Genomic DNA, 17585 nt, shown 5'->3' with positions numbered 1-17585 from the left:
TACAACTATCATTTATTATATATTACTTCATCAAACGGAATCATCATAATAGGGAAATAGTGCAAAGGAAAGAACGCTCGTTGATGACGGCGCAGAGATACGACTATTCGTGCTTGATGGATGTCCGTGTTGTATCTGCAAAATTGAAGGCGCTCTGGCGCGAGGCGTGAACTCGCAACGCTCCGATCCATGCTGCCGTTTGTAGGCCATCCAGATTTCATCGAGATAGCTTGGCGAAAGCTTCCTAGTCATGACACGACGTAAATGGTGAAGTATGGCCAATGACTCATAAAATAATTTTGAATTCATGAGGCAGAATATTGGAATTAATTTTCAATTAACTTTAAGAAACTTTCGCTCAAAATCTAGAATAGGGAAAGAGACAGAGCTTATATTCGTATTGGAACAGATTAGTTGGAATATTCCGAAAAGAGTTAATTATCATGGCAAAAATCAGTTTGATTCGACTATTTTCCCTTCCCTGACACAGCCAATTTTTTACTTATATACTTTAAATTTACGTTTCATATCGAACGCAAAAACGACTTGGTCTTCCCCACAAGTTATTTTAAGGTTAATTCATAAGGGTACTCTGGGGTGAAAGCTTGATGCCACGTGAATCGATTAATAAGCCGTCAAAATCACAAATAGTTTCCTCCACACTTCCTCCTTATACTGCCGCACTAAGCAAAACGCCTCATGAGCATTCGAATGTTGCCAAATTTCTTCTTTGAAAACATATTAATTTTGAAGAAGGTTATGAATATTTTTCCTTAAAATTTTCAGACTGTTTGGATGAAGTTACGAACAAAATCCTGTGAAAAATTGGAGGAAAAATATTCACAAATTTCCAGGAAAAATTGTGATTTGTCGAAGGAAGTTTAGCAACGCTTGATAGCTGATACGGCGTTCTTACTTAACACAGTTGAAAACGCGTATACTTCACACGGTTCTGCTACAACTCTTAATTAAACTAAAATGACAAGTGTGTCAACTTGAGAGTCTCTAGAAGACAGTTTCACATTTATATGTGAAAACATTGACCTTGCTTCTGTAATCTTTAAAATTAACAAGATAAGCAGTAAATTATCAACTGACAGTTTCTGACCAGAGAATTGGTGGATCTTCTACCACATACGGTGCCTCTTAAGATCTAGTTTAGTGCATACGATGTGAGAGCTCGTTAATCCTGAGCTATGCAAACTACTTAATCATCCTTCTATGAAGTGTCGTTTTTTTCAGTAATGGTGAAAACATTTTTTAGTACTATTTTTTACAGCCGTAACTATCCTTGTAGATGACCAACACCTGGAATATGCAGTTCCTGTGAAATAAATTGTTGGAGGAGGGTCCTACTTTCAGTAAATCTTTGAATGTACTACTACCACCACATCATTGTAATTTTTAGTGAGACGCAACTATGTACAAAATCGCTTTTATATCAGTCATTTTTAGCTTAGTATTTAACTATTATAATGCTTTGAACGTAGATCACAAGCAGCTCGATTGGTGGCAACGAGCTGTATTCTATCAAATCTATCCGAGATCGTTCAAAGACAGCGATGGTGACGGAATTGGAGATTTAAAAGGTACGTAATTCAAAACTAATTTTCACCAAGTTTTATTTTCCTTTTTTCAATGTTGTGAGATATTTACTCAATATTAAATTCAATGGTCATTTTACCTTTCTCTTAAAAATGTCAAGTTAAATAGTTAGATTTGTTCCATTTTGAGTAGTGCTTGAATATGTGTTATGGACTAGAGACATTTAAATTTTTGGAAATTCTTAAAAATTCATCCGTTTTTAAAGCTCGCGCTGAAATGCATCGTTATGGTTGTGATAAAGGATGAACATTATTAATGAAAAAGATCAGGTAAGAGGAGCAGGGGCTGGAATGATTGAATGTTGCGGTGACCCTCAGGAACCAATTGGTGATACCTATTTACGAGATCTGTGCTCTTACATTGAGTGTTTATTTTCAATATTTCAGGCATAGCTGAGAAAATTTGGTATTTGAAAGATCTGGGCATAACAGGAGTTTGGTTCAACCCAGTCCTAGAGTCACCTGGTCTGGATCTCGGGTACGATATTTCAAACTTCACGAACTTAGATCCTCTTTTTGGGACGATGGAGGATTTTCAGTACTTGAGAGAAGCCTTATACAAAGCAGGTGTGTATTTTTTGCACAATTTTCAAGTAGACAGAGGATAGAGTATATCAAATAAGAACCAATCCGCATTTAGAAAAAAAAAACGAGGACTAATTGGTCGTTTGTTTTCTCTAACCAAAATGTAACTCCATGAAAAAATATCTACTCAGTTCCACAAGTACGGTTTCAAAATGTTTCACTTTCAGTCTTTCAGAGGTGTGAAATTTCAAACTGTTGCCTATTCCCACTCAATGTGGGTGACTCGTCTCTGCTGAGCTGACAGAAATCATGATTATTACGATGAACATTGTCAGCAACACCGCGTGAATCCATGATGCATACAGAGCAGAGAAAATACTATGTGGATATATCCCATATACTCGTCAACTCAAAGAAACATTTTGCGAATAATTAAGTCGCAAAACAGTTGAGAGATAAAAAATCATGTAATTTGATACATTTCTTAATTTCTTAAGAACACATGTTACCTTCTTAAAAAACTGACCGAAGAAAAACAACGACTTTGACTGTTTTTTTTGTATTGTAAAATACATCACATTGAAAAATTTCAGCAAAACTTAAAAATGGTGAAAATTTGACTTGTGCATTATAAAAACTTCAATATTTGGCAAGAAAAAATGTATTAATACGACGGAAAGAACATAATATGCTTTCGAACGCACTAATCCCCGTATTTGGACGAACATACAAGCACGCGTATTTTATCACCGACCTTTGATTGACTGTGATTGTAAATAGAGGAAATAAAAAGAAATATGCATACTAATTTTGAGGATAGAGGACGCAGTTGTGTATTTCCTTCAGAAAATACACCAAAAAGTATTTAATCAACCATACACATCATATAATTTTTGGTATACTATCAATGAATTGCAATCATTGTGTATTTAGGAATTCACCTCTTTCTGGATATCGTTCCAAACCACACAAGTGACCAGCATGACTGGTTCTTGAAGTCTGTGAAAAAAATAGACCCTTACACTAACTACTACATCTGGAAGGACCCAAAAATAGTCAATGGCCAGAGACAACCGCCAACTAATTGGGTGAGCTGAAATTTAATTACTACTTATCCCACAAAATTTCTATCTCTGAAAATATATCCAGCTTGGAAATGAGGAATATGTTATAATAAAAGTTGGAGTATTGAATGAAATTTTAAATGTAAATAGAAGTTGCAATAGGTTGCCAGTTGTAGCGATCAAAATGCCTCCCCAAAGATTTGTTCATCTGTTTCCAAATTTCTTCTCAACAATAAGTGCCTACCAGCAACACGAAATTTAAATCAAAATTACATAATGAAAAAAAAAATAAAAATAGCTTAGTATTATAACTAAATGTTAGAAAAACCCTTTACAATAATTGAGGCAAAAGGCGGAAGTTGACAAATCTAATAATGCTATATTCTCCAGCTGCCCTTTCTGCGATTTTTAAGATAATATCATTAGACAGCAGGACATACTTGAGAAAACTAAACTTTCATTTTCTCTTTAGCTCATTTGATAAGTAGGAATCATGGTGGCAATCGTTGGCTGTAAATTCCAAAATTAAAACTTCACATTCTATCATGAGTTTAGATACACCCATCTATATATTTAATATCCTAAGGCCTTTTTTGGCCTCAAACAGTTTGTGCTAATTCGATCTCGGAAACTACTGGACCGATTTTCCTCGGATTTGTTTTAAATGAAAGCTCTTACGCTGTAGACGTGCCAACATCCTTTGGTTTTTCGATTTCCGCGACCGACGTTGCAAAATTTACCTTGATTTGATAACGACATATTTGCATTTTTGACGCTGGACAGTTTGTGCTAATTCGATCTCGGAAACTACTGGACCGATTTTCCTCGGATTTGTTTTAAATGAAAGCTCATAGGGTCTAGATGTGCCAAGACCCCTTCGTTTTTCGATTTACGCGACCGAAGTTGCAAAATTTACCTCGATTTGATAACGACATATTTGCGTTTTTGACGCTGGAGGAGTCATATGGTTGGGGGACCTCCCACCCTCTGATTTTCCGTTTCCCTCTCCACGTAAACCCATCCCTACCTGCTCACAACACGTGTCACCCTTCTACCCTAGCATGGGTCCTACGGCAGTTTCACTCATGTCGGGGGTCGGCTCATGTCTTCTTCCAAGAGAATCGGTGATTTATCTTCACCCTTTCGCACCGTTACAATTTCAAAAAGTGTTCTGATTTTCTTTTCCAGGAGTGTTATTTATTTTTCAAGGTTGTTTCTTTTTCTAAAAGTAGGTAATTTTTAGTTTCCTATTCTTTGTTTTTGACTTTATCATTTTGCCTCCAGGAAGTCCTCTAAGCACTGGTAGTAGCAAAATTTGGCTCGCGAAACGAGTAACTGGGGGTCCAGGGGGCTTGCCCCCGGCTAGCGGCGCAAGCGAGCGTAGCGAGCTGAAGCAGCTAGTTTAGATTTTATTTTATAAAATATATTCATAGCCATGATTTGCATAATTTATTGCAGTATATTTGTAGTATTGCATATCGACGGTGCAAGTCGGCAATCACATAACTCGGTTTGCGACGTCGCAGACTTCCTGTCATATTTTATTTTTTAAACGTAAAACTATTCAACGGCAATTCTTTAAAACTGCCATGATTTTTCTTCATTGTGCGAAGAAAATTCTGCAAAAACTTCAAGGAATGATGTCAATTACTTCTCCTTTAAAAAAATAACATCGAGGCGGAGATTTTCAGACACCGCAAACGAGTTATGTGATTGCCGACTTGCACCGTCGATATGTGTTCAGTACTTTTAGGGTAGCTCTAACGAATTGTGCCAACTCTATTCGTACTGTTCAACGCAAATAAAATTAAATTAAATTGATTTTTTTTTAATTCTAAAATTGAAATGATGGAAAATTTGCATTCCTTTTTTGAAAGCAGTAAGAGCGTCACGATTAAAGTTTAATCTTCAAATTTTGATAGCTCAGTGAGTTTGGAGGCTCTACATGGAAATGGCACGAGGAGAGAAATCAATACTACTTGCATCAGTTCCACTGGAAACAACCAGACTTAAATTACGATTGCGAAGAGTTGGTTCAAGAGATGATGGTAAGGCTATTTTCTTTACTTCGTAGTTTCAAAGATTTGTTAATTTGATGTCAAATACCTGATATTTATTAAAAATCTAAATTCCGCAAGTCCAAACAAATGGAACAAAAAAATAAAAGAAAATATTTTGCAGATACCTAAGTCGCTCCTTAAAGTCTCTCACGGTATACGCCTTTTTTGTGATTTGTAGTTATTTCGTGTATTTTCGTGTTTTAAGAAAAAAAACTCCCGTTTAAAATGTGACGAAATTCAGAGGATATGTATGCGCAGTTTTGCTACCTCCTTATTTATAAGGTTTTCTTTAATTTCGTGGCTTTAACGGAAAAGGATTCAAAGTAAGAAAATCACAAAATGAACTTAATCTTTTAAGAGAAAAATAAAAGGAAAAAAAACGAAATGGTGGAATTGAGCTCTGAAGAACACCTGCAGTAACAATGATGTCTGATATGAGAATGACTCAAAACCATTGCACGTCCGATAAAAGACTATCAGTTGCGAGTGAAAAATAAAGTACCACTACGGTTTGAAATTAAACTTAAAGTCTCGATTCTTCTTTTTCTGTTCATCATCATCACTCTTTTTAGACCATAAAATAACAGCATGTACAAAAAAAAAACCTGGGAAACTTTGTTGATGTGCATACTAACTGTTGAACTAAAAACACTGGCTACATTTGCTGACTTAATGATAACCGAGTTCTTCCTGAAATAATGTCTTAGAAACTTCATGAAATCATAAATTGAGATACAGTCAAACCTCGATAACTCGAAGCTGAAGGAAAGCGACGAAAAATTTCCGAGAAATACCGAGGTTGATCTGGGATAGGACATTGCTGTATTATGAAAAACAAATGTACATGATAAACTAGGCCTTCATCTTTGAAGTCATAAAGGTAATTCGTGGAACTCCTCGGGTTAATGAGGTAACTCCATGAGCTGTGGAGGATTAACTCGAGCTATAGAGGCAATTCACCGGTTTTTATGAGTTAATAAGGTAAAATGAGCCCAAGATTTCTTTAACTTAACGGAACAGTATTTTCGAATATCGATGTTTTTGGGCTTTGGCGGAAGGGAATAACCACGTTTTACTTTCTCGCTCCCCTAGGGTAGAGAGGAAGTATTGTCATTCTCCAAGAAAAGAAAAAAAAGTTGAAATTTCATCATTTCTAGACGTTTTAAGGTCCCAGGAGTCAAAATAACCATACTTGAAAAAATGTGTGTCCGTCCGTGCGGCGTCCCCAAATCTGTCTACAGCGATATCTCAGAATCTATCTGTTCGATTTTTTATTAAGTTATTGAAATTCTCGAGTTATCGAAGTTCGACTGTGTGTTTCTGTTTCCTACTCCTCGTAAGATCGGAGCATACTCCGTCTTGTTTTACTCGGGAGATATTTCATGACACAAAGTTCTATTGAGTGCAAGTTTCGTCTTCGTTTCAATTCGACAGGACGTGGTGAGGTTCTGGTTGGAGCGCGGAGTGGACGGCATGAGGTTCGACGCGGTGGCCTACTTGTTCGAGGATCCCGAATGGCGAGACCAAGAATTGCTCTCGCCCGATCTCGACCCGACCAACTACTGGAATTACAACCGGTCGCGGACGATGGACCAACCGAATACATATAGATTGATAACAAGGTTCAGGGAGGTCTTCGATTTCTACACGAAGAAAGAGGGGAAAACAAAGTAAGTAAAAGCAAACTTCTCGATAAAGTAGCACTTGAGAAGGATGCATGAGTCAATGGAGTTTCGCGGAGTCAGATTGCATCACACGAAAGAGGAGAATGGTTACTTTTTTTTAAAAAAGCTCATGATGAATTTCAGCTCCTATCTACTTCCTATTTGTAGTTACAATGTTACCGTGAACGTAACATCGTAATTACGACTTTGAACATGGGTGAGACCTGTAATCGACAAAAAGCATCGTATATCCGACGAATTTTTATTTTATGTGAGGGTACAGAAGGATGAATGTATCAAAGAAAGTTGAATTGTATGTTCCGGAAATATAATTTTATATAGATTGATAACAAGATGTATCCTTATGGTAAATCCTCCGTTCAATATTAATACAACTTCAGGGGTGGCTATTGAAAATATCCATCGCAAAAGTGTATTTCATGATTTCTCGTTACACATTTGTAGTGTTTGCATTCAGAATAACCAGAACAAATAGTATTCACTGATTCATGTGGCTTTTACAAATGATTCATGACTCGTTTTTTTTTTATATTTTTTTTAATAATAGATGTTGATTTACTGTAAGCATCTTCATAAGACGGACATTAGGAGAAGAATTTTCCCTACTCTTATCAATCACGAGATGATTGGAAAAGAAGTTCGAGGGGAAATGTTTTTTTATGAAAAAATGAAGGTCCGGTTGTCCATAGGTCGACTTTTTACTATTTTGAAGATACAGTAGAAATTCTAAAAAAATGTTTCTCCAAATGAAATGTATTTGATCAGAGTACCTTCTGGTTTTTGCAGAGTACTGATGACAGAAGCATATACAACTCTGGATAGAACAATGGACTATTATCAGTTTGAGGGGAAACCAGGAGCCCACATGCCATTCAATTTCTTCTTCATCACGCACGTGAGCGGTCGCTCTCCCGCCAAAGATTACCAAAAGGCAATCCAGGGTTGGATGGACAGTATGCCCGCAGGCTTTTGGCCGAATTGGGTGGTGAGTTGGCAATTTTTTTCATCGGTCATTGGTCATTGAACTCGGAAAAAACATGCCGTAACCATCCGCACTGTCAGTTTTATGCAAATTTCTCATATTATAATTTTAGCGTCTCTTTTGATGGTGAATTTGCTAAAACGTCGTGAGAAGCTTTGACATAATCACAAATCATTGATATGCGGCTTGCGCCAAATTCTTAGTTTTTAATGTTGTTTCCAATGATGTATCACAAGATAGAGGTTACCATTCGAAAAAAAATAATTGCCCCACCCCCCCCCCTCCCTCGAAGGAGAGGCAAAAATGTTGACCCCCTTAGAAGATGGTTTCCTTTAAGATAGAAACATTCCAAAAGTTTCGTTTTTCTATCTCTAACCGTTCAAAAGTTACCACTGGGGGTGGGGGTAGGGACTTTTGGGACACCCTGTATTTGTAGTAAAGAATCTCGTACATCAATTATTGTGAGTCACTCTTGTGTTCAACTGTAATAGATGGGTAATCACGACAACCGCCGAGTGGCAGCGAGGTATGGATCGGATTTAGTGGATGGTGTAAACATGATCGGGCTTTGCTTGCCCGGTATAGGCAACACCTACTACGGCGACGAGATCGGCATGGACGATACGGTAATCAGATTTGATCAAGGCGTGGATCCGCAGGCCTGTCATGGCGGCCCGGAGTGGTACAGCCAGAAATCGCGTGACCCAGCCAGGACTCCCTTCCAGTGGGACACTTCCTTGAATTCAGGTTTGCTAAACTAATTTGAAAGACTAGAAATTTGGACTAACTAGAAATTTGAAAAAATTAATAGGAATATAGACTTGAAGGGTTTGGAGGACAGGGCGCTTAAGAGCAGTTTTTGAGAAAATTGAGGTATTAATGATTTCTAGTAAAATTAGTTTTAATGTATATTGTGTGAAAACTTCGCTCTCAAATTCCAATTTTTAAGCATCAAAAAGTCAGTTTGAACTTTCTTTCTGCCGTAAAGATCCACGTAGTCTCGAAACTTCAAACACGTATTTCTCGAAATAGCAAAAACTGCACTTAAGCGCTCTGTCCTCCAAACTCCTTACATGCAGGTGTCTTTTTTCTAACGTTTTTAAAGTTTTTTTATGAACAAATTGTGACATTTGACGGCTGCCATTCTTATAGTTTCGAGTGAAATTGTGAAATTGGGATAACTCGTAAGTATCAAACTGCGTCTTGCGTCTTGGCCTTAGTATATTGTTTGAAGCAAAAAGATAAAAAAATGCACACATTTTTTGCAGAGTTTGTCAAGTTAAGAGTGAATTTTAGATTTTTTCAATCAACTCATCGTGGTCTTTCAGCCATCTTCCATAATGAGCGATTAATCTTTCTTCTCAAGCAAAACTTTGCAACAGGCCTACTGTGCGAGCCGAATAGGTAGTTCAGGGTTCATCGTAATTGGGACAAACTACAGAACAAAAATTCTTTCAGAGTCTGGGATTATTCATTAGGTGGGTGAGCAATTGTGCATTGCTGCTATTTATATTTGTACATAAGGAGTTGGTTTCTCATACATTCTATGAATTTTTACAGGTTTTACGACGAACAGAAAAACTTGGCTCCCTGTCAATTCGAATTTCTGGCGGTTGAATCTGAAGGCGCAGATGCAAGCAGGTGAAAACAGCCACTGGAAAGTCTATAAAAGACTGATGAGCGTTCGCAAAACAGACACCATACTGTATGGTGATTTGGAAACATTCGTCCTCACAAAGTATGTCTTCGCTTTCGTTAGGTAAGTCATGCCGGACGAATACCAGGGTTGAATAATTTTCGCTTTATAGATAATTTTCGGAACTTTGAAGGTGGGAGATAGGGTTGGCCTATCGCTTGAGTGTCAGGCTTACGTTCAATTTGGTTTTTCTCGAGCCACTTTTCGTGATTCATATGAAAACATTATACCTTTCTGAGCCAGTAACGGCATGTGAATTATATGGCCCTTTGATTTACTTGTACCTCTTTGTTTAATAAGAACCAGCGTATTCACCGAGCGATCTCATAAATTAGCTTATGTTCTCCTATTTTTGCATAGGCGCTTGGAAGGAAGTGAAACTTACGTTGTGGTGGTCAATTTGGGAAGTGACTCACAATCAATTGATCTTTTGGCATTTATGAGTGATCTACCAGATGTTCTAACCGTTCACACCAGCAGCGTCAACAGCCAGTATTTACCGAAGTAAGTTATTTATTTTCAGACCATCATATGAGCATCTGCGAGGTAACTTTCAAAGACTGCAAATGCAGACAAAAATGCAATCGATGGCTAATTTATATTCTGCATACTATTTTACTAACAACCGTTTCATGACTATTTATACGAGTTGATTAAGTGAAGCGAACATATAACACGAATGGGAATATTTAAAATTCAAATAGTACATTATTTTAATGCGGGATTTTTTTACTTTTTTCTATTAGTTTTCCTTCGCCGATAGCGGTGAAGTAGGAGTAACATTGTTTTGAGAAAAAAAAATATGTACATTCCAAAAGGAACATATTAAAAGAAAGAAAGCCAGATTATAGGTCTCTAAATATTTTAATAGATAAAAATTATTCCAGTTCCAAATACTTGCATAGAACAAAAAAACATTACATTTCCAACTCATAAAACACAGCCACACGAGTAAAACGCTTATTTATTCTTATTCATATTTTCAGAGTGTATAGTACGCAAACTTCTCAATGTTATCATTTAAAAATTTCTGATCAAATTTTACTTTTTTTAAGAAAAATTAATCAGAACCTTTCCATGCTATATTGTGTGATTTTTTTTTTAAAACGAGATAATGGAAATTTACAGAAAATTTTCAAAAAAAAAAATCATGGTCAGTTTTTCGCTGCAAGAAATAAAACATGAGCGGAGACTTACAATCGCAGTCGGAGATACATATATTTAGACGTTAGCCATCGACATACATGTATGATGATGGTGTTTGCTCGCGACATCTTCAGTTTTATTTTAAATTTTCTTGTATTTTCAGCGATAAGGTATCAACGAATGGATTTTTCCTGCGCCCAAAAGCCTCTGTTCTTTTAACAACGGCCAAAGAGGTACCACCTCCTGCTTACACCGACCCTGCAAATGGAAGTTCTACAATCCACACCGTGTATTTCAGTTTTATTATTACACTTTTCATCTACGTATTTTTCTCCTAGGACTCTCGTAATAATGTGAACTTCATAGATTTCATAAACACCTTTCTCCAAATCTATCTCGTTTCATTGAAATATCCGCACCTTTAATTTCGGCAAATTTGACAGTGATGTATATAATTTAGTGAATCAATGATTTGTATGTACATTCGATTCCTAAATTAATACTTTTTCCAGCTGAAAAAGAAAAAGTGTTAGTCTAAATGCAGATTCATGATTTACGATTAATAATAAGTACCTATGAGACTCGATTTTTGCGTTCGTAGATTGCTCTTTTTTTAAGAGGAATTATTTAAAACGTGAAAGAAAACTACTATTTTTTATACTTGTAGGGCAAAATAGTGATGGGAGGTTTACTTTCGTCCACTTTATTGTTATTAGTAGCGTGCGTCTAAGCATTCTCTTTTGCACTCTCTATTTGCTTCAAATGAGCTATCTGTAAACCTGAACCGTAAACCGTGTCTATCGTAAGCGCCTTCAATTAGCTGAGGATACAATTTCACCGACGCAGAGGTTAAAATAGTTGCTTTCCAGCGCCTTAAACTATGAAACAGTTAAGAGACATGCTCCATGACCGTGTATTATTCAGTCACGGAATCTTGAGAATATCCGGAAGCTATCTTAAGAAGTGCGAATCATAAGCAAGAGTGGACATGCAAGTTGACAACCAAATCAATAAAGTTAAGTTGATTTTATGTAAAAATCAGAAACCTTGAAAAATCGGCAACTCGACTTAGCTCGGTAATCAAATCCATGCAGGTCGGTTTTCCGTGGGACTTGGGTCGAGAAACAAAGAAAAAAGTAGGACAAGAGATGCCGAGAAAAATGAGTAATGAATTTCAAACCGGGAAGCAACTCCGCCCCGTAATTTGCATAATCAAAGGCGGAAAGTGATGCGCCGTTAAATGAAACGTGATCAATCATTGGAAACACGGAAAACTTAAAACCAATAACCGGCAAAGCAATTCTTGGCCCTTAAAGGAAGTTATGCGACTCCTCGCCAAAAATTAAGCACTGCTCGTGCATACAGGCAGTTTTTACGACAAGTATATGATTCAGGAATAAAATTTGATTTTCAAATTATTCATACGAATTACTTTTTATAAATTGTTTATACTAATTATTTTTACTACATAGATTTAGAATCCCTCAAAAACATATGGGTTTTCCAGAGAGGCTTTTTGCAAACGGGCCCAAACCAAATCCGTAAAGAGTGAGGACTAAAGAGGGGGGGGGGGGGTTATACTATTTTAAATGATTAAAAATGATCAATTACTAACTATCAAAAATTATTCATAAAATTATTATAAATTTAGGTAATAATACTATTTTATAATTAAGAGAAAAAAACTGATAATTATTATCTGACTGGTATTTCTAACTGGATTCTAACAAGGTATAGACTCACAATTCGTCGCCCTCCTGAAATAAAGGCGTAACTGCATTTCGCGATGAGCTAGTGGCGTGGCGTGCTTTGCGATTTATCGATTGATACGCCACTTAAACCTATGAAAAAGGATCGATTATTAGGGTGTTCGCAACGAACACCTTAGTAATCGATTCTTTACCATAGCTTCAAATGGCGAGATATCGATAATCGATCATTCACGCCACGCCACTGGATGAGCCTTATATCGTCCATTTAACTCAATGATTTCCCGGGCTCATCTCAATGTGTAGTTACGCCCCTTTGTCAGCCAAGCGACGAATTGTTGCATAAAGTAACCCCTAAATGTATCTCTACCGTCCAAGTTACAGTCCGTAATGTTGAACGAAACATACGTTTTTAGCATTCCGTAATTCAAAGAAGATAACATTCCTATTTTCAGAGTCGATGTGATACGCTCCAATCGCCTCTTCCACACCTCTTGAGACCAAAAAGGTACCTTAGGTACCTAAAGGTAGACGAGGCACGTCCTTGCCATCTGTGGAACGTTACAAAACTCAGGGGTAGTTCCCAAGCGAAACATTCAGGTGGTAGTATTGACAACAGCTTTCTGCACGAGATGCTGAAAGCCTTTGTTTCCCAGCTGCACGTCATTTCTTGGAGGGAGGCCCAGTGTTCCCGTAGGTTATGGAGTAAAGCAAACTTATATCGCGCGAAAAAGGCCGGAAATGCGTTTCCTCCTGTTTACGGCCGGGGCTTTTAGCATTTTAATTAAGTAAGCGACGCGGGTTCCGGCGAATCCCGACGGAAACTTGGGCCGTTAACTAGTTTCCTCCTGATATCTGCAGAGTTAATTCTCCTAAGTTGCCGCATCTCTGAGCTCCTTGAGACTCTCAAGTCCCTCGGCAACAAATATCACAATGAAGAAAACAATCCTGTATCTCGAATTGTAATAGGTCAGTTGTGCTAGAGTACCTGTATGGAGAGCATTGCCATCTCTGTGCCGCTCTCTGATTGGTTCATCAGTTTCAGGCTATCATGAAGCTGCAAAGTTGGACCAATGTAAACAAACCCGACCCAGAGGAACACGCATTATCGGCTGAGAAATGAATGATAATCACACTCAAATCCTAATTTTCGGAAAAATATTCATCAAAGTTCAATCCGAACTCATTCAGAAGTTGAATGTAAAAAAGTTCTATTACACCCGAAATCTCGTTTAAAACTTAGAAGAACTTTTCCGTCATCTTCTTACATTGGGCCAAACTACGGGCGGAGGGGCTGGGGTTTGTTTACATGGGTCCAACTTTGGGGGCTCCATGATAGCCGAATAATGGACAATTTACTTTATGACGTCATCCACCGCCGTAGCGACACCTTTGGTTTCTGAAACTGGTTGACTAATGAAAGCAATATGAAAGAAACCAAGTGGATGACGTCATGAACCGAATTTTTCAAAGCTCGCTATCTCGGCTGATATTGAACGTAGTTGCTGTTTGGACGGATCTTTTTATTCCTAGCTCATCCACAAGAATCATACATTAAAATGCGATTTAGAGAGTAGTGCAACTCACCTATTACGATATTCCGTATTGACCGTACTATTCGGTTTATACCACCGTGCTCTCGATTCCAGGAACTGTACTCACAGTTATAAATACCATATCCTTGGATCATGGAAAGATCTGTACCTTGATTTAGTTTGAAAGCTCGGTTGCATGGTTTTTAGGACCAAAAGTGGTTACTAAACCATAATTATATGACATATCAAGAGATTATTCACAAAAAAGCAAAAAATCATCGTACAAATTTACGAAAAGATGAGGGTTTATGATTAACGATCAACCCACTTGTATAAATACGCCAAAAAATACAGGAAATCTGAAAGGGTCGCAAACAGAGAGATACGTCCTTAATTCATGCCTAATTTTGACTTAATTTTAATGTCGCTATTCTTGTGTTGCTACTGGTATGGATTGTGGTGAAAATATGGTGATTTTCAATGAGATTGAATTAAATCCAAACAAAAACAGTGACTAGGCGTCTTTCACTACTACCAGGGATCGGATCTTGGTGAATTCGTCATTCAGTGCGCATCTCTGTTCGATGGTTTTAATGTAAACAGACGTGGAAATAACCTTGCCTTTTTCATGCCAGAGTGAGATGTTAATTTTTTATTATTATTATTTTTTTAACAAAAAACAAACAGAATCATCCGATGTCGTGAGACATGACGTAGCCATGAAATTAGCTCATGAGGATAAATCCGATACTCGAATTGTAACGAATTACAGGTAACGGACCGTTGCAGTTAGGCAACCTGCAACGCAGCCTAGAGAGACACGATTTCAGAGCGATGCAACCGCGTAGCGGTTGAACGTGTTTTTCATCAGATAACGCTCCTCTCTTGTGAGTCTGCCCACCCCCTACCCCTGCCTGGCTCCGAAGTGACTGTGATAGAGGTATTCGCTTACTACTCGCCGTTCTTCGACCTTCCAAAGGGTGCTTCTTCCGAGAAAACAAAACAGACGAGATAAGATAACAAGGTCACTGGGTCGTAGTAAACTTTCGGATGTGACCTAAAAATATGACAGGCCAAAATTAACTTTCTTTAATTAAACAAGCAATGCGGTCGCTGCGCTCCTGTTATTTCTGCGGCTTCTTCCTGCCTTTGTTAAAATATAAAATTATAAGCACGGAAATACGGGAATCAACGAATTTTAATAACTTTACATCCGGGAGCCGTACGTGATGTAAATATAGTGTTCACCTAATATGAGCCAAGTGATTAGTTACATTTTTTGAGGTAAGTATTTGAGCATGGGAACTGAATTAATATGCGTTGTTTCTTAAACACGCAAATGAAAGCGGTGCATAACGTTTGCGCACAATTTTTTTACCGATAACGTTTGCGCACACTTTTCACGAATATCATTTGCGCACACTTTTTACCGATAACGTTTGCGCACACTGCACTATTTGGCAACGCTGCAATGATGCTACGCGTGTCACCCGAAAACCGGAGTTTGTTTTGATCCGGGCGGTCATAGTATCGCTTCATGATAAGACATTTTCTTGCAATACATCTCTCAACAATTTTTTAACGCTCAGAATATAGTGTCTTTGAAAATTAAATCTGTGCGAAATGATGAGGTGTTCACTAAACGGTATGATCAACAAAAAAAAGATGATGAAATTATTGTTTTAACCAATTCGTATCTCGATAAGGACCTGAAAATTACGGAGTTTCTGGAAATGGTTCGTGAAGTTAAATACCCCGACAAAAATGATTCAGACGAAGAAAATAACCCGGAGACTGTAAATGACTCTTTCAATACAGACGAGCCTGATGAATCCATTTCTGAAAATGGTGCTGATGAAACTTGCTCTTCAAATGCAACCTGCCCTAAAAACAGCCCTAAAACCCGTCCTTGCACTGAAGATGGTTCCGGTGAAGACAGTGACAGCATTTTTAGCTGAAGTAACAGCGAAAAATCTGTCAGTAACCATATACCTTACTTTCTTAACTTTCTTCATTTTCTATTTTCTTCTTATTAACTTATTTATTCATTTACTTATTGATTGCTTATTGGAATTTATTTAGATGAAAATTTCCCCTCGTCCGTTTATAAATTATCCGTCCGTAATTGTCTTATCACGAAGCGATACTACTGACACATCATTGAAGCGTTGCCAAATAGTCCAGCGTGCGCAAACGTTATCGGTAAGAAAAGTGTGCGCAAACGTTATGCAGCCAATGAAAGGTAGGTCATAAACTTGCCCTAACTTGACGCAGCAAAAAATTATTTTCAATGTGACAATAAAAAAGTGGCGCAAACTTTTTTACGATCACCGTTACGATAATTTAGAAACAAATTGCTTTAATTGGATTGCATTTTGCAAAAAGGAACCACTAGCATTGCAATGATGCTAAGATTGTGCAACTTTATCCTTTGCAATGAAATTGCGGAAATTGTGAAAAACTATGAAATTTAGATGATAATTTTTGTCTTAAATTTACATTTTTTAGCGAGGAAAATAGAAACTATTAAGGGATAATCGGGTTTTTCCTCCAAGACAAAAAAGTTGCACAATCTTAGCAACATTGCAATGCTAGTGGTTCCTTTTTGCAAAATGCAATCCAATTCATGTATAAGAATAGCTGAGCACCACCATTTCTCCTACATGCTACACAGAAATCAACGCCGGAGTCGCGGAGGTTGTATGAAGGGGAAGGCGTCACTTAGTAAACATTGCGTAGTTTTCATGGGTGAAAATACGCCTCTGATTGTCGGGAAATAAATGATATTCCCCGGAAGAAACGTTCATTTTCAAGCTGATTTTCAAGATATCCTTTAACTTGATTGTTTCATTGCAATGGTCTAGGCTGGTTAAAAACATGTTATCTAGGTGAGATTCAACGTGACCAGTAAGGAACTGCCGCAGGAAAACGCGTTTCAACGACACAATAGCGATGAAATCGTAATTCCACGCGAGACGAAAAGGAAGTGGTCGAAACAAACTGTTAGCTTGTAAGGATATAAAAAACGTCTAAGTAGTTGCCTATATCCGGTTACAGGGTGGGGCAAAGGCTACCCCTCAGCCGAAAATATTCGTCTGCAAACTTTCGTCGCAAACATATTATCACACGCAAAATCGTCGGTGGGCGGGATTGCCGTTCCGAAGATAATATTCATCTACTTTGTATTGCTTCCCGCGGAAATGACGGGTGAAATCCCGCAGAAACGGTAACGCTGCCATAAAGCTTGTAATCCGTCGGCGGCGACATAAAACTCAAAAACTAAACAAATAAAGGCACACGCAGCGTTTGGAATGAGCCAGCGCATAAAAATCCCGGAGTAACGCCACAAAGACGGGGAGGGGATTAATTTTAAAAACTTTGGGCACAACTAAAGTATTTGCATTTGGAAGCGCCGGGCAAATTTATTCATGTATTCGGCCACAAATCTCGTTAAGTTTTACGACCCGCGCCGCCGGTGGATGACGTATAGGTGGGTGCCATTGCCGTTTTGAACGAGGAGTGGGTTTAATAAATAGGGACGATGCAACGTTTTCTAAGATAGGTGATTAAGAGAGACAG

General features: G+C 37.8%; 2 protein-coding genes across 2 annotated transcripts in view; one reads left to right on the top strand and one right to left on the bottom strand.

The window, feature by feature from the left end:
• LOC109039449 (G-protein coupled receptor moody) overlaps nt 1-17585 on the bottom strand; it is a 264915-nt gene that overhangs the window by 156711 nt on the left and 90619 nt on the right. The gene's annotated exons all lie outside the window — the stretch shown is intronic.
• LOC109039448 (maltase 2) lies at nt 1109-11152 on the top strand. The gene is made up of 10 exons (XM_019054927.2): nt 1109-1589; nt 1992-2171; nt 3063-3217; nt 5116-5241; nt 6688-6923; nt 7725-7923; nt 8412-8667; nt 9481-9679; nt 9977-10120; nt 10926-11152. The coding sequence occupies exons 1-10, from the start codon at nt 1421-1423 to the stop codon at nt 11098-11100; spliced, it is 1839 nt and encodes a 612-aa protein (XP_018910472.2). The 5' UTR covers nt 1109-1420; the 3' UTR covers nt 11101-11152.

This window comes from Bemisia tabaci, chromosome 3 (genome assembly GCF_918797505.1).
Source record: "Bemisia tabaci chromosome 3, PGI_BMITA_v3".
NCBI lineage: Eukaryota > Metazoa > Arthropoda > Insecta > Hemiptera > Aleyrodidae > Bemisia > Bemisia tabaci.
The sequence above is the reverse complement of the archived record's forward strand: the minus strand, read 5'-3'. Positions and strand labels throughout refer to the sequence as shown.

Bases quoted from the DNA above. Each gene is read 5' to 3' on its own strand.
- LOC109039448 (XM_019054927.2), top strand. From the start codon at position 1,421: ATGTACAAAATCGCTTTTATATCAGTCATTTTTAGCTTAGTATTTAAC. The intron at 2,172-3,062 runs GTGTGTATTTTT...TTGTGTATTTAG, and splicing joins AGAAGCCTTATACAAAGCAG to GAATTCACCTCTTTCTGGAT. The intron at 3,218-5,115 runs GTGAGCTGAAAT...AAATTTTGATAG, and splicing joins GACAACCGCCAACTAATTGG to CTCAGTGAGTTTGGAGGCTC.